At 35.3% G+C, this 22,950-nt stretch overlaps 1 protein-coding gene and 1 long non-coding RNA gene across 3 annotated transcripts; one reads left to right on the top strand and one right to left on the bottom strand.

Annotated features, from left to right (window-relative positions):
* Positions 1-400: 400 nt before the first annotated feature.
* On the top strand, positions 401-4,788 carry LOC149802744 (uncharacterized). The gene is made up of 3 exons (XR_016420090.1): positions 401-786; positions 3,078-3,217; positions 4,664-4,788. It is a non-coding gene; the product is annotated as an uncharacterized LOC149802744 (long non-coding RNA).
* A 1,192-nt stretch (positions 4,789-5,980) lies between these two features.
* LOC149802743 (galactoside alpha-(1,2)-fucosyltransferase 2-like) lies at positions 5,981-19,115 on the bottom strand. Of its 2 annotated transcripts, none has more exons than XM_089952153.1 (2): positions 15,868-19,115; positions 5,981-7,014 (listed from the first exon to the last, which is right to left on the bottom strand). In XM_089952153.1, the coding sequence occupies exons 1-2, from the start codon at positions 15,914-15,916 to the stop codon at positions 5,981-5,983; spliced, it is 1,083 nt and encodes a 360-aa protein (XP_089808279.1). In that variant the 5' UTR covers positions 15,917-19,115. The 2 variants fall into 2 exon arrangements, 1 of the variants encoding a protein (XP_089808279.1); XR_016420089.1 differs by lacking the exon at positions 5,981-7,014 and adding an exon at positions 7,040-10,030.
* Between the last annotated feature and the right edge of the window lie 3,835 nt (positions 19,116-22,950).

Raw genomic sequence — 22,950 nt, 5'->3', positions numbered from 1 at the left:
TTTTAAACTTTTATTTTTCTTATATGCTATTGTAATGTAAATTTATTCACTGCAGACGTTATTTTTTTTTCAGAAAATTGGTTGACCTGAATCATTCTTTTCATAAACACCAGGTGTTGGCCTGGAAGCTGATCTTGATTCAAAATTAGCAAACAAAGTTCCATTTTATTTTAAAATGATTGGTTGTTGTCAAGGTCATGATGGGACTACGTGGGTTAAGAAGTAAACACTTTTTTTTAAATTCTGGGAATACAATCATTGGTCTAATCATGGCCATATTCTGTGCATGTGATATAAACATGATCACGCGACCCCCCCCCCCCCCTCTGATTTCGCAACTTGGGGGAATTTCGAAACTGCGTCTTATATTACAATATGACCTTTCTTTTAGAGAGAGAGATCTCAGTTTTGGGGCTTTTCACACTGATGTCAAGTTAATTTGTTGTAGCCAGATCTTGAGCTATAATTTTCTTCAGATCATTTGGATTACAAAAGGATTGATTCTTTATTCTCTGGAAATATTTTGAGGAGTGCTTACACAAACAATTTGGAAAGACATTGCTTACAAATTTGATTTGGATTTCCAACACCGGAGGGTCCTTATTTGTATTTCTATAAGGAACTGTAGATAAGCACAGTACTGACTACAGCATACGTCATCGTCATCCATCTTGGATTTTCCATCAGGATTCGAACTTGAAATTATAAGAACATTTATTATTAGGACTTTTGCAACTTAATTCGTGGATTATTCTTAGATTATTTTTGGATTTGATTCTTAAAACCGTAAGTTCTTTTCCTTTTTCACATTTACAGAATTTTCCAGGTAAATAAATTATTTGTTACATTTTTAAAAGCTTTTTTTTTTTTCACTCTTTTTGTGTTACTGTTTATTCTAGCCTAAACACGTAACATTAGATAATATGCAGGAGACATTGAAATCAAAATCCTCTTAGCGGGTGTTCAATTACTACAAAGTATCGATACAGTATATTAACATTTGCGTGTTGTGTCTTTGTTGGGTTTTTTCGTGGCGGGGGGGAGGGGGGGGCGGGTAATAACAGGTAACCATAGGGCGTCCCTTATTACGCTGTTTACTCTCGATGAAATTCGTCAGGACATTTTTCGTGGATGGACCTCTATCCCCCAGAGATAAAATGTCAAAGAAGGGTATATGTTATAATCATGTGTCGTACGAGACCTCCGTCATCCAGCTGATTTCTCGAAATCGACTCAGCGAAATTCCTCAGGACTTCTATTGTGACTACACTATCCTATAGAGATAACATGTCAAGAAGGGTCCTTGTCAAATCTCTTTATAGATGATACTTAACGACCAAACTGTTTAAGTAAGATATAATCTTCTTGCGGCATGTGCTGTACCCGCCCTCCACTCCCCGTTATGTAACCCCAATTTCAGGAAGTCAGTTACAAGTATGTGTAAGTTGTTCCCCAGTTCCAAAGACTTCAAGACAATATTCAAGTTAACTGAAGGCTTCTTAAACTCGTAAATACTCCACATATTACTTCTCTAAGGACATGACGACCACACAAGAGAAGTCTCCAATTTCAAACTTGTATGTTTTTTGTGGTTTCCCTTTTACTTGAGTCATTAGTAAGCTTTTCGAACCCTAATACTAATACTTAACGCCATGCATCACAAGACACGACCCAAATGCCTAACATAACTTATTAATCCTATATCAAATTACTAAACACGTATTCCTATCAATATCCTAAACCTTTCCTACATATATATAGTCCGTGATATGTCTATATTAAGCTTTATATAGCTTCGTATTTCTCCAGTCAGGTTAGAATTACGTCAATGCGTGCCCTAAAGAGCTTTCATCTGCATTAACTAAGTGATAACCAATTACATACTGAATTGGAAATAATGAATAAATAATAAAGCTCGGTGTGAATAAGGAATAAGTATTCAAATGTATGTGAAAATAATTGAATCAGGAATAAGTAACTGGTTACCCGTTCCTTACTGAATCGGGAATAAGGAATAAGGAATAAGTAACCAACTTGATTTCGGTGTTAATTAGCCAGTTCATGAGTAGAAATCGGTTACCAGTTGGAAGAAGTGGAAGAATTTCTAGAAACGTGTATCCTTCACCCTTGTCACAGAAGAAAATGTGTCTTCATATTGTGACCGGCTTGTATGCTACTACTTTGGCGACGATGACCTCGCCGAACCCATTACGACAAGAAAAATTAAACCACCATGGTGTGGCGTCACCTGCCATGACCCAACCAAAAGTAAATTTAGCCAGTGGTCATATGAAGAAATAATGCATAAAGATATGACTAATCCTACGAATAGTGTCACGATAAATGGTACACCAGATGATGTGATAATCAACACAGCTACCCACCTGACTGCTTCGTGGAGAATAGTTCTGCTAGTTGCTCTAAGTTCCGGCCATTGCTTTGTTTTACTTCGTTTTCTTGCTTTGGAAATTCTTAATTACCACACAAGAATTTTGATCTGTTCACATGCATATTGATTTTAATAATACAAGAAATATTCATGTACTAATTTAAGTAAAAACCTCAATATTTTTGGGAGTTCAAAGATCAAAATTGCTCTTTTAGCAGGAAACTCCATAGTACGATGCTTATACATAATGTGTGTGTGTGTGTGTATGTGTGTGTGTGTACACATATGGTTTCTAGTCCACGTAAATTTGAAAATCGATAGATATTCTGTTAATGACTGCACTTTACAAGTTTCACTAAGTCTTTTGCTTATGTATTTTCGAGTGTAACTCTTCAGAATAAAACATTATCCTTGATACTGTAGATATTTATCAATAATTAGCACATGGTTATTGTTTTCGTAACAGGTGCTCTCTTTTGTTAACTGTTCCCTTTGTGCGGATAATTAGTTGTAACAGCTTCATATAAAATTTATAGCAAAGGAACAATAATATAATTCATAGGATATTATTGAAAAAAAAAACCGTGTCACAGTTAAACATTACGTTTAGAGCGTACAAGGCTTCTGTTTTATTTCTGCTATCGAAATTGTTTGTTGCACAATTTCCATTAAGGTTTCCATTTGATAGATACACCGGGGCAACAGCCAGGACCATATGCGATGCGTGACCCGCTCCCACTTTACAAAGAGGCATAACCCAAACAGTCGTTCCCAGAGTACCGAGGTGGGGGGGGGGGGGCGCTAATGCTGAGTGATGCTTCGTACGGGGTAAGGTAGGATGCGCTAAGAATGAGTAAAGGTGCGGTGGCCCGAACAAGTTTGGGAACCACTGGTATCATTGTCTCCGTGAGCATAAAAATAATGCTTGTGGAAATTTAATTCATGTTATAGACTGATTGATTTTCCCGGTAACCTAAGCTCGAAAATGTTGGCACATGACCTAGAAACGATAACTATAACTGGAATTTTTACTCTGGAAACGCAAACTTATCTTCTTAACATTATAAATGAATGGGTATGATATCTATATTCTAATTATATCATACACATTTGACCACTGAGTTCAAAACGTTTTAAAATGTGCAGAAACTGCATTTTGTTACGAATTGACATATATGATGTCAGCAGAATGCTAAATTATTTCATATATTTCATAAACTTACTAGTACATACTTTTCAGACAATATTTTATATAAACAGTAACAGGTTTTATTTACTTTAGTGTGCAATTTAACTCTAGTGGAGTTTCCTTAGCATCTGGCTTTAATATAAATATGAGAAAAAATACTGACCATGCGAGTACAGATAATGCTCAGAAAAAAAAAAAAACCGCATCGCCAGTTCATTTTTTTTGCACCATAAATTTCAAAATATAATTGCATCATATATATTTGTTTCGTTTGTACTGTATTGCATAATAATACGTCTCACATTGTCATATTCAGAAAATACGTTGACTAAAAGTAGCAATGTAGGTCAAAATCTCATCTGTTGAGAACAAACTAAAACTCATTTTCCAGAACACAATTCTTTTTAGGAGACTACAATAGTGATTTGCAACATGATGTTTCACTCTAATGTATGTAGATGAATATCAGTGCAGTTGTTATGACTGTGCTATTAGTCACTACATTACTGTCTCAAGATAAATATCGTGACTGTAGAATAAGTATTGCATAAAAAGTAATATGTTGTAATATGTTTCATTATCAGTTCTCCAGATCTATGAGAGTAGGTTTTCAGTGTATTTTTCTATTATTATTTTAATGACAGTCAGGATGGAAACAGGTCTCTGACGTGATGGGTTATTATTGGGCCTGTCTTTATGAATAAGAAACAATTACATTCAAATGCACCAGGGAATACATCAGTTTCTAAATTAGTTATTTTAAGGATCAGTGGGAGATGGTGTTTCATAACACTATGTGGAGAAAGCTTTGTTATTTTGGCACTAATCTCATCTGGCCTGCCAATCCTTTTCTGTATAAAAACTGACAAGAATGTTACAAACTTAAAGATAATCTGGTTAGAAAAATGTCAACATCAGCAGGCACTCTTTCTATCTTTCTACTATAAAATCAAACAAGGAGAGAAAAAGAACTGCGTTAGCACAAGATTCATATTATGTTTTGCTTCTTCGTGCAATATTAACATTGTTTCTAAACGTGAGATACAAATATTGATTGTGATTCGGTATGATTTGTTTTGTTTCAGAAGACGGCGGCCAATAGGTTATGATTTCAGTTGGGATCTATACAAATAATGGAGCAGCCATGCAGTATTCGAGCCAGCGTAGATCGATCTAGCGAGGTTCTACCATATTTCCAAAATAAATCTTGCGCCCAAGAGCATTCGTCTACGCTCATGTCGTGCTTGTTCATTCAGTTACCCTGAACACTTATCTTTCAGCCTGCATCAAACGACCCAAACTCTAACTAGTTCAGTTAGTTGCCTTAAACCTTGACTATATTTATTTGCACTGAAACATCCTAAATTATCACATACAATGGTGCCATTTACAAGCTTATTGGTTTTAATAATAAAAAATCACTGTAATAATTTGAGCAATATTTTATGAGTTCATTTAAGTTCTCTGATTTTAATCTTCTTTGTGAGACATTGCAAAATCTACCCAACCCATGTTTACCATGTAATGATCTGCATTCAGTCACGCTAGATAGCAACTGCTGGTCATTGTATTGTTCATATATAAAGAGATAGGTGCGAATTAAGGTTAATAACATAAGGCAATCAATTATACTACTGTGCAGACCAATATGAAAGTAATGTTGCAAATTATGTAGATGCAATCCACCTACTATAATCTGAACTGTGTTTATTATACATTGTTTGTAAATAATTGGACGGAGAGACGATCTATTTAAAATCGAGATAACTGACATAACGGAGATCAGACAAGCACCGATGAAAGGTTCGTGTTCTGGTGACTTTTAAAAACCTGTTTACTCATTTTTAGTCGTTATCAGATGAATCCTTGCACGTCGTACTAGAGAGGGACATAGATAATTTAAAAAAATGAATTCCTATTATGCATTCCACTTTCAGAAGCATCAGAACTATATTCTTAATGGTCAACAGAAAGCTCAATACAACATAATCTCGTATTCGTGCATGTCAATACTATTTATAAATAAGTAAATCTCTCATACATACGTACGTACATACATAGATACATACATGCATGCATACATAAATACATACATACATACATACATGCATGGGGCCCCGATTGTCCGAGTGGTCTAAAGCGCTCACCGTTACGGATTACTGCCATCTCACCTCTGTTAGCGTAGGTTTGGGTTTCGGGTTCGGCCTATGTGGGTATGAGAGAAAGCTTGCCAGTAGCTTCTAGTGGGTCGGTGGTTAATTCCGGGGTTTTCCCGGGTTCTTCCTCCACCATTAATACTGGCCACATGTATAGCCTATCTTGTGCTGAAAAATGGCGTTAAACCCCACAACAACAGCAACATACATACATACATATATACATACATACATATCCTTTAAATATCACATCGGGATCCACTCTGGTGGAAAGTAGTCCTCGTGTTTATAACCTTTGTCAAAATCGGATCCAGCTATGATCCAGTTTTTGTAGTACACGACCTCTCCTCGGTTTAAATAAGCCGCCCACCAGCCGTAACTACCTATTGACATGATCATGTGATCACACATAGAAAGAATGGCCAGGTCAATATCTGGTGTGGAACTCGGATTGAGAAAAACAGCATTGTACTTTGAAGGCACGGCATTTCTTGCCCACGTAAGATCCTCGCCACATACAACAAAAACAGGGTTTTTGTACTTGGATGTGAAGTAACCCGTGGCTTGTATAAAATATTCCTTTGGTGCTAGTCTATTTTCTTTCCCTTTATCCCCTCTTCGGATGTGGACTCCAATTAAGGTGATGTTTGTAATCTCCGCCTTAACTGAAAACTGCTTTCGAATTTTATCTAATGTATTTAGCGCTTTTGTTTGTTCTTTGATAGAAAGGAATTGCTTTTTAATAATTTCCTTTACATGCAAAAAGTACTTATATGATTGGAAATATCCTTCTGTGCGAATGCTATGATTTACAGAAGTTTCATCAAAAAATGGGCGATTGTAAATACCCCAATTAGGTGATTTGTAGACAGGAAACTTTGAACATTTATAAGGAGCATCCTCAGTTATGTGTGCATCGACGTGAAAATACTTTGCTATCATTGATTGTTTTGCAATAAGCAGTTTCATACCATTTTCGAAAGCAATTCCATAAGAAGCCGAATACTGAAACATGTTGTTTCCAAGTCTACCGATGAATGTAGGGCAAACATAATATTTATTTCCACTATCATTGATTCTGGATGAGTGTTCCCATTTGACGATAGAAGTGTGATGACCATTAAGTTGCAATTGCGTGATATTTGATGATGACGTAGCGCCAGATATGTTGATATCGATTGTTGTTTGACGTTGACGTAAGTGAATATTTGTGGTACCTGTTTTCATGGGGGAGCACAGGTATGACAGGAACAGAACCAGAGGCAACACACAGCACACACCTTAAATAGTAAGCAAAGTGGACATATTTAATTAAATCAATTTCCTTTAATCTACATTCATATATCTGGTTAGATACGTGTCGATGTGTCTTTCTGGTTGACTCACTTGTTTCTTGATCAATATTGTTTACCAAAAAGATGTAAAATGGAACAACAAATAGTTTGCTGCATTTATGGTAATTTGTCTTAGATGAAAAGAATGACAAAAATACATACGTATTGCCAAAAAGGTTAATGCTATTAAGTTAACTCTAAGTGTAAGATGAAAGGGATGATAAATACTGATTTTGGTTTAACACACTGCAGACAAGAGTAGTTACTGTAAAATATATTTGGATACCTCTGTGGTTATGCCTTTTCTTCGAATGACGTTATGACGCCATTTTGTTACATCATGTGGTGGTCTTACACACATATAGAGTACCTCAGATGGGCAATGATTTAATTTTGTATTTATTAACAAAGTTTAATAATTCGAGCTCTTGCAAGTCTTGTCGAGCAACAGCACGAACTTATTCAACGAGTTTCATAAATGCAGCATTAAAAATCCTTACCTATGGGGGGGGGGAGAGAATAAATGACTTTTTGCATTTTATTTAATCATGGTTCAGTCGCTGCATTTTTCAGTTCATGCGCCTAAAAAATACAGTCCCATATGCTAGTTACAATCCAGTAACAAATGACATTTAAAGCAGGTTCTTTGTTTAAAAATTACAATTCAAAGAGTAACTGTCCTTCAAATAAATGGAACAATTTATCCGGATATTATAATGTTTCAGTACTTGACCACCGACGGAAATTCCGGTGTAAAGCCACATAATTCACTAGGTCAGGTCAGTTCGAGTTGCTGAAGCGGCATTCATGTAGATTTCGATAAGACTGTTTGCAGGGTTACCATCGATAAATGGATTTCACCGTGGACATTCATCACAGTCTCAGTATTGAATTTTATCGAAGAAATACCCTTCCAGATGTCACAGGTTACAGAAATAGTACTAAATCCAAATATGTTATAACTGGTGCCGGTTTGCATTCAAATGGTTCAAGTAATTCCCAGGTTGAATATTGTTATCGAATAGTTGCATTACTTGATTTAGAAAAATGATGTGCTTTGATAATAATTAGTCATTTGAGAGACAAGCATATGTCTACATTCTGTTCATAAGAGAGGTAAATCTGTTGAATTCTACAGGTTGAAATTTAAACCATGCTTGACATGAGGAGGTATTGGGACAGAAATTGTTAGTAAAAGTAAGATTGAAATTTTATCTAAATTGGATTTTAAAACTTTTTGATTAAACTATATTGAAAGTAATTTTCTATTAAAATATATTAAGATTAAATCCATTTATTTCGGTATTACAATTATATACTTTTTAATAAAGATTGCGCCATTATGAGCAAAAAGGCAAAACCGTCCTGTACATACATTTCCCTTGTATCATAAGTTAGCACAAAAGAAAATTACACTCGGTAAGTTGCGAGATAGACGAACGAGACAAATTCTAAGGATTCCTTCTAGAAGGGTTAATGAGCAGAATTATATACCTAATGACGTACATAAACCCAGACGATAATCTGGTGGGAACGATGGAGCCTCACTTTCAGATTCTGGCGCACTCAAGAACTAAACCTATCTCCATATCTGATCATGTCCTAAGGAATTGGTATAAGCGTCATTCCACGCTCACGCCAGTTCCTTCGTTAGAAACTCAAAGAGGCTTGTGTCGTTACAGGTAAGATTATCGTCTATGTACAATTTTTCATATAGTATAAGGATTTTTAGTGTTAATCTAATATCAGTACGTTTGAACATTGGATTATTATAATATTTCTGTACTATTTTTTAATATAATGTATTGGAAAGCTTAATTGTTTGAAGAACTTATATATACCTGTAATTATATTATTGATTAGTAAGAAACAATGTTCGCTGCCGACTTCATACCCAGTAATAGTTAATTTATAATTAAAATACTCTTTAAATCATATAGTTTAATATGTTGAAATTTTAGATTAAATTCAGTACAATATATTTCTATTAAATGATTACGGTATTAGTTTGAAATACTGAATTTTTAGATTCTTTAACTATCGTAAATTTATTCTATATTTAATTATCTGTATTATATTCAAAAAGGCAGAAACTATACAAATGTATGATGTTGGTAAGTAAAGGAATATCGTAGTTTTATATGAATCTCTTGTATCTGTAATTTAAGTTTATGTAGATTGATATTGGAAATGTAATTTAATATGTTGAGTATTTCAAAAGAAAAGTTCCGTCGTCAGAATCTCAGAGAGGCCCGTGTCGTTACAGCATCCCGTACCTCCCGCTTGCCATAATCCCCAAGATGTATCCATATCTACACCGTTATGAGTGACACCCCCTTTCAATAGAGCCCAGAACACTTTATCTCTCTCTCTCTCTTTCTGGGCAAAAACATTTCTTAACTGATGAAGAATTCCTTCTCACAGCAAGAAATGAGAAGAAGGTTATGAGAAAAATCCTTTTTTCATAACAGATGGAGCGCAAGATCCATACTTTGTTGCAATAGTAATGTGTGTGTGTGTGTGTGATTTGGATTAGTATCTGTTTTGCAGTTTATATTGAAGTTCAGCACTGGGACATAATGCCGCAGACATGTAGTACGATGTCCCACACAGTCACTTTATCCTGACGCCAGGTTAACCAGTTAGCACCATTTTTATAAATGACTCGACCGTGTTCGAACCCACGACCTCCCGCATCCGAGGCGGACACTCTAACCACAAGGCCACCGTAGCGGTCCTAACATCAATGTAAATGGGACTATCTCCAGTACAATAGGCCGCCGAGCGTTTCCCTGCATATACTCTGTATGATCGTGTTGGACAGCGTGATGGATATTTTTGTCCTTCCATTTTCACTTTAATCACCAGGTTTACTCGTGTTCTAGTCGATATATAGCTGCCAAGATGTGTGCACAAACGTCATTTATTCTGGCAGACAGCATTTCTCCCACATCACCTAACTCTAAAAAAAAAATGCAAAATACATGCACCATTTTAGTGTCTAAGTTCAGATATGTTTCTATGGGCTCAGTTGCTCGTTCTCATGCAATGGACGTGACAAGATGACATATCCGCTCCAACTAATATCTTGACACATCGAGTTGTAAACTAGAAATTAGCTATTAAAAAGTCACGTGCAACACGACATATCATTACTATTGGATTACACGAGACAAACTAAGTAATATATTCATAACTTTCAGGTCACGTCCAATGGCAGGAGCACATACTGGAAATATATATCAAAGCCTCGATATCAAACGAGAGAAGTGAATTTGTTGCGAGACAGCAGAGAAAACGCTATTGATATATAATGTGATGATACATATTATTTCGCAATACAACGCAACAAATTTAGTTGGGGAAATTACTATGTGCTGTTAGATTCACGTCGAAATTGTAACTAAAAATAGCAATGCTGTGAACAAAAACAAACTCTGCATCTCTAGTCAACAGAGCAACTCTGAGGAAGTTATTAACTGTGACAGGAATGCAAATAGAACTGGACAAATGGATTTTGGTGATTACAAATCATGGTCTATTAAAACGCAATATTTGTTCTCAAATAGAAGCAAACGTGGCAATTGATCTAGATAACAGTAGTAACTGGACAAGTGTAAAGCTACAAGAGACACGTTTTTCATAAATATTTGCATTTTCACATTTGTCTACTCCTAAAATGACCCATTGTATTAAAATTCCTTGTACCTCTACAAATGATACAAACGAATATAAAGATGCACCTAGTTGTCTCAGATATACATGCTATCTCCTCTCCCATAGGGATTTGATAAACGATTTCCTATAGAACGTAATGTAAATATACTGAAAAACAAAACAAAGTTTTGCATTAGAATTATAGAATTTTCTTCAGCCTTGAAAACAAAGAAGAAACAAAACAACACTTGCTCCGCGGCATTTTTGAGACCAATGTTCAACAAGGTGACTACCTAGTCTTGCCCAATACCCAAAGCTTTGCAACTTGTACCCTATTTTGTTATTAGGATATTAAATGCAGCATATGAAAAAATATATAGTATGCTGTCAACTGTAATACCTCAAGTAAAGTTTATGGAATTAAGGTTGATAAAAAATTTAAATCCATTTACTACCCAGTGAATGCATCTTAAAATATTTAGTACTCATTTTTTGTCAACCAAAGAGTAAACTGGTTAACGGACTACAAAATGATTAGTACACCGATTCCAAAATGCTCTATAAATAGCTAGAGGATATATAGGTGTAGTCGATATAAAACATTGATTGTAATAGTATGTGTGGACACCGGTAATATTTTAATGCGACGGGGACTGCAACAAAAATAAAACATTTCCGCATGCCCGTTTACCCACTCAGTAGACTCTGGCTTTTGTCAAAATGTATGCCAAACATCAAAACTTAAACTTGCAATGGGTAACAATGGATTAACACACATACACAAACACACATATTTGTTAAACGCACCAAGCGATAAAATGAAATAGTTGAACTATGGTACATCAACACGTTTCAAAAATTGAAATAGGGAGAAAGATATGTTGACATGTCAATAATGTTTCAATACTGTCGTAATGACCATGAAGAAGTAATGACAGAGAAAAACGTATTGTATTTTAAATCGACCCAAAAGCATTCCTTCGAGGTTCTCTTTTGCATGTTTAATCGAACCAAAAGCATTCCTTCGAGGTTCTGTTTGTATGTTAAATCGACCCAAAAACATTCCTTGGAGGTTCTGTTTGTATGTTAAATCGACCCAAAAACATTCCTTAGAGGTTCTGTTTGTATGTTAAATCGACCCAAACACATTCCTTCGAGGTTCTGTTTGTATGTTAGATCGACCAAGAAACTTTCCTTCGAGGTTCTGTGTGTATGTTATATCGACCCAAGAACATTCCGTGGAGGTTCTGTTTGTATGTTAAATCTACCCAAAAACAATCCTTCGAGGTTCTGTTTGTATGTTAATTCTACCCAAAAACATTACTTCGAGGTTCTGTCTCTATGTTAAATCAACAAACAGGTGATATAAAACAATGGTCTACATTTGAGTATGGTGTACTTAATTATTTCTCGGTAAAACTGCAAAACTAGTGTGAAAAGACCGAAAAATACAAATTATTTTTTTCAGAAACGAAGATGAGCAACATTTATACTAAACAAATATATCGCTTGTATATAGGAAGGAATGATGTAACAAAGAACTAAGTTTGTGCTAGTGATTACTTTTTTGGAAGCAATGAGGACCAGCGCATGAATAATGCAATTTGGATTTTGAAAACCCAAGCTACACACTATTGTTCATGTATATTTTTTCCGGCTATAGTAGTTACATATTTATCAAGACGCTGATATAAATAATCAAGATGAATAAAGAAAAGTCATTCCGAAGAAAGGAAAGAAACATGTATCATTTAACAACGATTTCCCTGTTGATAGGCGCGTAAATGTTGGCAACGATACAACAGTTAAAGTGACGATAAAGATTTTAGATAGCTTTAGACTCATGAAATAGTTTATAGAACAACTTGCTTTTAAACAATGATCTTTTGAAAAGAATGATATACATCTACTTCTTTTTTATTACGAAGCAAACCGTCGTCCTTTTTGCATCTGTCATTTGCAGACGAGATGCTACACCATTTAGAAAACAAAAACTGGGTTGTAAAATTGGAAGCTGTTCTATGCTTACAGATGATTTTACATGCTTATAATTGTTTCTGATAAGGTAGCTAGACTGCAAGATATTATTTTAAAATATGGAACTGTAAACTAAATTCTACAAAGTCGTCAATTTTTATTTTAGCAAGAAAAAAATTCAAATTAGTCATTTAGGAATACTTCGGGATAGGTCATGTCTTTCCATCAACCACACTCGCGTGCAGAAATTTTTTCTCTTTTTTGGGCTCATGCAAATTTTGGATGGACATCTTAAACCTAAACCCAACATATCCGAAAGTTTATATAAGAAAATCGTGATTCCAACCTTAATTTGTGGCTGCAAATTTGGGAATGAGCTTCAAAAAGGGGATCTAACTGAGCTCACTAAGTTGCAACACTTTACAGCAAAGCGAATTCAGCGATTACCTGAACATAAGAGGTCAGATATATGCGAGTCAATTCTGGGCCTTATAAGAACCACTACCGAAATTGATCGGCGTAATTCTTTCTTCCTGGGTAAACTCTGTGCCCAGTCCAATAACATATCTAACAGCAAATATTCATCGTACGTCGTCGCATGTAGTTTCATAGCACCCAATCTTTACTATCTGGTTTTATTCCATATATTTAGAATTTACCCTAGAAGTATGAGCTTACAGATCTCCTCTTAAACTTCATAAAGCAATCAATTTTGTCTAAAATAATCCGTGGAAAAACTAGTAAGCATGACTACACCTGAAAGGTACAAGAGAATCAACAGACATCATGATTTCATTAGATTTTTTGACACTTACATTCACACATTCACCCTTACACTATACTGCATTGCGAAGACTAATTATGAATGGAAATTAACAGCATGCCTATTAGTATTAATGCCTGCTCATGATGCTACTGACTATCAAAAATGTGGTCAGAAATATACCATCCTCATTCATCATGTGGTCATCTTGTATGTAAGTAAGATAAATTGCCAACAACGTTTACTGGTACGTGCTTGACAAGTTTGGACTTGAATTACACATGGAACGTAACCAAAGTAACGATTAGTCACAGATGCTAAAACTCTTAAGAACTGAACCTGAAAGTATACAGGTCAAAGCACAACTTCACCATTTAATATCTGCTCATTCCAATTTCTTGTCCTTGTATCACGAGTGTACTTCTAGGCCGAGGACCAAACATTTGCAAAAGGTAGATCTTCCCAGATCAGCTCCGACCAAATTTTGTACATATATTTTAAGTCAAGGTCATGGTCAATAATGGACCCGTGCTGTAGTAATACAATTTTCATTTTCATTTTTCTCCTTTATCATCATGGATTTACGAACAATGTTTGTGTGCCATTTTGCATGCTCGCATGTATTTCGTTACTATTGACATTCCATTTGTTCCTTCCGCATCTGTAATAGTTTAATAATTATCACGAGTTCATGGAATGCTTTCTGAAATCATCAGTGTAAATTGTGAAATTTCTCTCTTATCTTCTTATTCTCTGTGTAAATAAACTCTCCATTTGGTAGAAATGAAGGTTGATTCATTGATTGAGAAGAGAGGTTTGTGTATTATATAATAAAAATATGACCGAAACAGAGTATTGCTATCTCTTGGTGTTTCGATATTTAATTTGTTATCGAGACCTTCGAGATCACTCCGATGGTCTAGTGGTTAGAGCCTCCGCTTCGGATGCGATAGGTCGCGGGTTCGATCCACGAAGGAATCATACCAAAGACTTATAAAAATGGTACTAACAGCTGCCTCGCTCGGAGCTCAGCATTAAGAGAGTAGTATTTGGACTGGTCGGCCTGGTGTCAGGATAATATGACTGAGCAGGACATGATGCTAAATGTCTGCGGCATGATGCTAGCCATCACTATAAACTGCAACACTGCAGCATCGTAGCGGTCTGACTGAAAAATGTTAAAGCTCCGTTAAAAATCCAACTCAAAATCACAATCACAGACACTCATAGTGACCTTCGAAGCAAAATTTAAAAAGATTCTTTTGTTTTTGTCCCTCATTACTCCACATTATTATCTCATATCGCATTCTCAGAAACACGATACAATTATTAAAATAACTCAACACATCTTTTTCACAATGAAAGCAGGAGATAATGATTTTTTTATTACTTCTGTTTTAGTTTGCTCTTTGACAATAATTCTGTGTCATCAATACTGTGTACTACAATCACTGCATAAATACAATATAATACTGTCCACATCAAGGCTGTAACTTTGTTTATCTTTAAAACTTAATATACTGTTTTAACAATTTTAAAACCATGAATCAATTCAGGCGTTTCCAAATCAATCTATTGCTTGGGATGCAAGTATCGATTTATCTCAGTCAAATAATTTTAGTATTAACCCTCCCATTCATTTATGCTCAATCATCACATCCAAATGTCTGAGTGGGTGGGTGGATGGGTTTAGATGGTGTGTTGGATACAATAAAGCATAACCCATTTGGGGCATTATAGTCTCTACATCAATCTCACGTGCCACTCCTTCACACTTGAGTTAATTTATTTTGAAATTATACTCCACAACTTTATACTGATGTCTTTCAAAAGACTTGCTGCATTCGGAGCTTTTCAAAGGTGGCGGTACACAGAAGAAGCCTTCTGGCGCCTCGCTTGCAAACTCTTTCCATAATTGGGTTTTTAGCATATGACGAGAGAAAGAGAGAGAGAGAGAGAGAGAGAGAGAGAGAGAGAGAGAGATTCTCCTGACTTAAAATGTTGCTTGAGACTTTTTACTAGTATAGATTCGTATTCTACAAATGTGTTAAAGTGTGGACTTAAGACAGAAAGCAATTTTCTATTTTTTTTTCTATCTCAATGTCGAAGAAACGAATTAAAGCTAACAATTCTACTAATTGAAAATAAGCAATGATGTTGAAAGAACGCGCAGAGTTATACTGTTTATATGTATGTTTTCATATTGTTGGTTAGACAGTGCTCTTATAAACTAATGCAAGATTTTATACTTGCATTTGACAGCGTTTTTCAGATAAATATGGCTTGAATTAAACCTGCATAATTGATTGAGAAACATGTTGTTATAAGACAAAATGAAATATAGACCTAATTTAAATAATACAATTATCTTATAACTTTTACATGTGATTAGGCATACTTACAATTTCTAAATGCAAATCGCTTTTTCTTGTGTTCCTCTCGTTGATCCATTGTTGTTATTATCTCGAGTGAGTAAATAGTAATATTTATTTCTTAAATCGACAACAGCTGTCACATCGATAATTGCGGCAGCCCTTAAGGGACCCACTTCTCCTTATTTTTCCAATCAAAAATCTTGGTGTGCTAAACAGAGATTTCTGGTAGTATTTGGATTTGCTAATCCGAGATATCGGTTGCGGATTAGTACAATGACAGCTCAGCTTAGTAAATCGAGAAATCGAACTATCAAATTAACATATCGAAATCTCGCAGATGAAAAACTATGAAATTCGTCCGTTTGGAGCTCCGTAAGCAATCTAAATGCATTGCTGGTACAAAAGGTCGCTGACAGTTCAGACAGGGAATAGCCCTGAACTAGCCCGTATTATTCGGCTAGACAAATCACACATATCCGTTTTCTTTAGTTTGTAAACTTGCTTCATGTAAAGGAAATCCGTACACTGTTATAAACTTAGTCATCTTGAGAGCATTTAGGTTTCTTTCTAAGCACTTGAATTGCAAATAGGAACATTTACTGTTCGTGATCAGTAGAATGAAAAGAAGAATGTGTGTGTGTGTGTGTGTGTGTGTGTGTGACTTGAATTTTTCAAAGTAGCTTTAACGTCGCTACCATTTCTGCAGTGTGGTAGTTTATCTTGGTGACTAGCACTAGGGCATCATGCCGTGGACAACTGACACCATCTTCCACTCAGTCAAAGTATCCAGACATCAGGAGACCAGTTCTAACACTAACCCCTTAATGCTGAGCGCCAAGTGAGGCAGCTGTTAGTACCATTTTTATAAGTCTTTACTATGACTCGGCCGGGAATCGGACCCACGAACTCGTGTATACGAGGCTGACGCTCTAACCACTTCGCCGACCGGAGCGCTCCAAAAAAAAGGAATGAAAATAAATACAGTTAGAGAGCTTCCTTTTAAATGGGTCAAGAAAAATAAAGACGAATAAGCAGGTGGGCAAAACTAACACTAAAATAGGATGTCTGATCATGAAAAGACACACGTAACTTCTCAAACACAACCCGTGTCATCATCGAATAAATGGAAATGGAGCATCTGAGTTCTGTATATACCTAAGACTCGCAATCCGGAACTGAATGGTTACCAATAGCAGATATAGTGTCCGTGCTCAGAACAGTAAAATGAGAACATAATCACGACAAAGAAATCAACATGTTAATGAAAATACAATAAAGATGAATTCTTAAAATACACGGTGAAGTACTCTGTCCATCTGTGAGGAAAATTAACATAACCTTGCAAAAGCGATCGTTTGAGAAATATACCTCAGAGTATATTCAACAGCACATTGAAAATTCAAGTCAATAGGAAAAAACTCCCATAAACAAACTTAATTTAGCATTCCTAATACTTTTCTCATTTTTAAAATAATGTCGGTTTTCAATGAGACGTCTTAAGAATAACTAAAATACGTGACAGGAAACGATACTGAAGGTGTAATAAGAAACATATTTAATTGTAAGCAAATAATATTGTCTTTAGCTTATGATGTTTTTTTTTTCAAAGTAAATTGATAATGTGTTTAGGCATAACCATAGTCTCTAATTCGTAATAATTTATTTCTCTCGAAGTGCATTTAATCAGGAAAAAAGATATGAAATTACATCCTATTTTTATTTTTCAATTTTATATTATTCTTAGTAATATCAACGAAATTGAAAAAAAATTAAATGCGTCAAAACATGTTGAATATGCAGATTCATGTAAAGGATATAGGAACAATTTATTGTTAACGTTAAACTACTTATTTGGATTCAGATAGAAAATGCTCATACTTGGATATAAAATAAGAAAATAAGGTAGAGTATGTTAAATTAATTACAAAATATATGGTCAATGTATATTTCTCTTGTAAATACGCAACTATTATGATAACATAGAGTCACCTATGAACATAAGTAAGGACAGCTCAGCATGAAATATTACACCACATAACACTATGCTAAACAGTGTTACTGATGCATGTATCCACTATGAGTCACGTGACTAGCACATGTTGCATGGGTGATGGATGTTGGTAAGTTGATTAGCCCATCATATTCATTAGATAGAAATTTTTGAGAATTTACTGATTCGAAATAGAAAATTAGTGAAATACTGAATTTTTAGATTATTTAGCTATCGTAAATTTATTCGATATTTAATTATCTGTATTATATTCAAAAAGGCAGAAACTATACAAATGTAACATGTTGGTAAGTAAAGGAATATCGTAGTTTTATATGTCTCTCTTGTATCTGTAATTTAAGTTTATGTAGATTGATATTGGAAATGTAAGTTTATATGTTGTGTATTTCAAAAGAAAAGTTCCGTCGTCAGATTCTCAGAGAGGCCTGTGTCGTTACAGCATCCCGTATCTCCCGATTGCCATATTCTCCAAGATGTATCCATATCCACACCGTGATGAGTGACACCTCCTTTCAAGAGAGCCCGGAACACACTCTCTCTCTCTCTCTCTCTCTCTCTCCCCATGGGCAATAACATTTCTTAACAAATGAAGAATTCCTTCTCACAGCAAGAAATGAGAAGAAAGTTATGAGAAAAATCCTTTTTTGCATAACAGATGGGGCGCAAGATCCATACTTTGTTGCAACAGTAATGTGTGTGTGTGTGTGTGTGTGTGTGATTTGGATTAGTATCTGTTTTGCAGTTTATATTGAAGTCGAGCACTGGGGCATAATGCCGCAGACATGTAGTACGATGTCCCACACAGTCACTTTATCCTGACGCCAGGTTAACCAGTTAGTACCATTTTTATAAATAACTCGGCCGTGTTCGAACCCACGACCTCCCGCATCCGAGGCGGACGCTCTAACCACAAGGCCACCGTAGCGGTCCTAACATCAATGTAAATGGGACTGTCTCCAATACAATAGGCCGCCCAGCGTTTCCGTCCATATACTCTGTATGATCCTGTTGGACAGCGTGATGGATTTTGTTTGTCCTTCCATTTTCACTTTAATCACCAGGTTTACCCGTGTTCTAGTCGATATATAGCTGACAAGATGTATGCACAAAGGCCATTTATTCTGGCAGACAGCATATCTCCCACTATAAAAAAAAAAAAAATGCAAAATACATGCTCTATTTTAGTGTCTAAGTTCAGATATGTTTCTATGGGATGAGTTGCTAGTTATTATGCAATGGACGTGACAAGATGACATATCCGCTCCAACTAATATCTTGACACATCGAGTTGCAAACTAGAAATTAGCTATTTAAAAGCCACGTGCAACACGACATATGATTAAATATTGGATTACACGAGACAAACTAAGTAATATATTCATAACTTTCAGATCACGTCCAGTGGCAGGAGCACATACCTGAAATATATATCAAAGCCTCGATGCCAAACGAGAGAAGTGAATTTGTTGCGAGACAGCAGAGAAAACGTTATTGATATATAATGTGATGATACATATTAGTACGCAACATAACGCAACAAATTTAGTTGGGGAAAATACCATTCTGACCGTAAGCTCCGTGCTGTTAGATTCACGTCGAAATTGGAAATAAAAATAGCAATTCTGTGAACAAAAACAAACTCTGCAACTCTAGTCAACTCAGGAACTCTGAGGAAGTTATTAAATGTGACAGCAATGCAGATAGAACTGGACAAATGGATTTTGGTGATTACAAATCATGGTCCATTAAAACTGAATATTTTTTCTCAAATAGAAGCAAATTTGGCAATTGATCTAGATAACAGTAGTAACTGGACAAGTGTAAAGCTACAAGAGATGCATTTTTCATAAATAGTTCCATTTTCACATTTGTCTGCTCCTAAAATGACCCCTTGTATTGACATTCCTTGTACCTCTACAAATGATACAAACGAATACAAAGATGCACCTAGTTGTCTCAGATATGCACGCTATCTCCTCTCCCATAGGGATTTGATAAACAATTTCCTATATAACGTAATGATAAAATATTGAAAAACAAAACTAAATTTCGCGTTTGAGTTATAGAATTTTCTTCAGCCTTAAAAATAAAGAAGAAAAGAAAAAGAAAAGAAACTTGCTCCACGGCATTTTTGAGACTCAGTGTTCAACAAGGTGATTACCTAGTCTTGCCCAATACCATTGCTTTGCAACTGATACCCTGTTTTGTCATTAGGATATTAAATACAGCATATGAAAAAAATAGATAGTATGCTGTCAACTGTAATACCTCAAGTGAAGCTTATGGAATTAAGGTTTTTGATAAAAAAAATTAAATCCATTTACTACCCAGTGGGTGCATCTTAAAATATTTAGTACTCATTTTTTAGTCAACCAAAAAGTAGAATGGTTAACGGGCTACAAAATGATTAGTAATCCGATGCCAAAATGCTCTATAAATAAATTGAGGATATATATGTGTAGTCGATATAAAACATTGATTGTATTAGTATGTGTGAACAGCGGTAAATATTTTAATGCGACGAGGACTGCAACAAAAATAAAAATTTCCGCATGCCCGTTTACCCACTCAGTAGACTCTGGCCTTTGTCAAAATGTATGCCAAACATCAAAACTTAAACCTGCAATGGGTAACAATGGATTAACACACATACACAAACACACATATTTGTTAAACGCAGCAAGCGATAAAATGAAATAGTTGCACTATAGTACATCAACACGTTTCAAAAAATTGAAATAGGGAGAAAGATATGTTGACATGTCAATAATTTTTCAATATTGTCGTAATGACCATGAAGATATATGATAACATTATGGTGGGAGTACAGATATTCAGGATTGGTGACATCACAGACAAGAAGAAATGACAGAGAAAAACGTATGTGAAAAGTTATTGAGCCTATGCGAATCAGAGCGCTCGTTATATTCTTCTGGTCAATAAAGGCAGTCGTGGCATTCGCTTCGAGGTTCTGTTTGTATTTTAAATCGACCAAAAAGCATTTCTTCGAGATTCTCTTTTGCATGTTTAATTGAACGAAAAGCATTCCTTCGAGGCTATGTTTGTATGTTAAATCGACCAAGAAACATTCCGTCGAGCTTCTGTTTGTATGTTAAATCTACCCAAAAGCAATCCTTCAAGGTTCTGTTTGTATGTTAATTCTACCCAAAAACATCACTTCGAGGTTCTGTCTCTATACTAAATCAACAAACAGGTGATATTAAACAATGGTCAACATTTGAGTATGGTGTATTTAATTATTTCTCGGTAAAACTGCAAAACTAGTGTGAAAAGACCGAAAAATACAAATTATTTTTTTCAGAAACGAAGATGACAAACATTTATACTAAACAAATATATCGCTTGTATATAGGAAGGAATGATGTAACAAAGAACTAAGTTTGTGCTAGTGATTACTTTTTCTGCAAGCAATGAGGACCAGCGCATGAATAATGCAATTTGGATTTTGAAAACCCAAGCTACACACTATTGTTCATGTATATTTTTCCGGCTATAGTAGTTACATATTTATCAAGACGCTGATTTAAATAATCAAGATGAATAAATAAAAGACATTCCGAAGAAAGGAAAGAAACACGTATCATTTAACAACGATTTCCCTGTTGATAGGCGCGTAAATGTTGGCAACGATACAACAGTTAAAATGACGATAAAGATTTTAGATAGCTTTAGACTCATGAAATAGTTTATAGAACAACTTGCTTTTAAACAAAGATCTTTTGAAAAGAATGATATACATCTACTTCTTTTTTATTACGAAGCAAACCGTCGTCCTTTTTGCATCTGTCATTTGCAGACGAGATGCTACACCATTTAGAAAACAAAAACTAGGTTGTAAAATTGGAAGCTGTTCTATGCTTACAGATGATTTCACATGCTTATAATTGTTTCTGATAGCGTAGCTAGACTGCAAGATATTATTTTAAAATATGGAACTGTAAACTAAATTCTACAAAGTCGTCAATTTTTATTTTAGCAAGAAAAAAAATTCAAATTAGTCATTTAGGAATACTTCGGGATAGGTCATGTCTTTCCACCAACCACACCCGCGTGCAGAAATTTTTTCTCTTTTTTGGGCTCATGCAAATTTTGGATGGATATCTTAAACCTAAACCCAACAGATCCGAAAGTTTATATAAGAAAATCGTGATTCCAACCTTAATTTGTGGCTGCAAATTTGGAAATCAGCTTCAAAAAGGGGATCTAATTGAGCTCACTAAGTTGCAACGCTTTACAGCAAAGCGAATTCAGCGATTACCTGAACATAAGAGGTCAGATATATGCGATTCAGTTCTGGGCCTGATAAGAACCACTACCGAAATTGATCGGCGTAACTCTTTCTTTCTGGGTAAACTCTGTGCCCAGTCCAATAACATCATCTCACAGCAAATATTCATCGTACGTCGTCGCATGTAGTTTCATAGCACCCAATCTTTACAATCCGGTTTTATTCCATATATTTAGAATTTACCCTAGAAGTATGAGCTTACAGATCACCTCTTGAACTTCATAAATCAATCAATTTTATCTAACAAATCTCAGTGGAAAAACTAGTAAGCATGACTATACCTGAAAGGTACAAGAGAATCAACAGACATCATGATTTCATTAGATTTTTTGACACTTACATTCACACATTCACCCTTACACTATACTGCATTGCGAAGACTAATTATGAATGGAAATTAACAGCATGCCTATTAGTATTAATGCCTGCTCATGATGCTACTGACTATCAAAAATGTGGTCAGGAATATACCATCCTCATTCATCATGTGGTCATCTTGTATGTAAGTAAGATAATTTGCCAACGACGTTTTCTGGTACGTGCTTGACAAGTTTGGACTTGAATTACACATGGAACGTAACCAAAGTAACGTTTAGTCACAGTTTCTATAACTCTTAAGAACTGAACTTGAAAGTATACAGGTCAAAGCACAACTTCACCATTTAATATCTGCTCATTCCAATTTCTTGTCCTTGTATCACGAGTGTACTTCTAGGCCGAGGACCAAACATTTGCAAAAGGTAGATCTTCCCAGATCAGCTCCGACCAAATTTTGTACATACATTTTAGG

The sequence above is a fragment of the Sinohyriopsis cumingii genome, chromosome 3, assembly GCF_028554795.1.
Source record: "Sinohyriopsis cumingii isolate HCF-2022 chromosome 3, ASM2855479v2, whole genome shotgun sequence".
Classification (NCBI taxonomy): Eukaryota; Metazoa; Mollusca; class Bivalvia; order Unionida; family Unionidae; genus Sinohyriopsis; species Sinohyriopsis cumingii.
The sequence above is the reverse complement of the archived record's forward strand: the minus strand, read 5'-3'. Positions and strand labels throughout refer to the sequence as shown.

What these genes read in the sequence shown, in the direction of transcription:
- LOC149802743 (XM_089952153.1), bottom strand. Translation starts at nt 15,916, where the DNA reads ATGGATCAACGAGAGGAACACAAGAAAAAGCGATTTGCATTTAGAAAT. An exon ending in GCGATTTGCATTTAGAAATT is followed by an intron (nt 7,015 to 15,867) that starts GTAAGTATGCCT and finishes TTACTATTTAAG; the next exon opens with GTGTGTGCTGTGTGTTGCCT.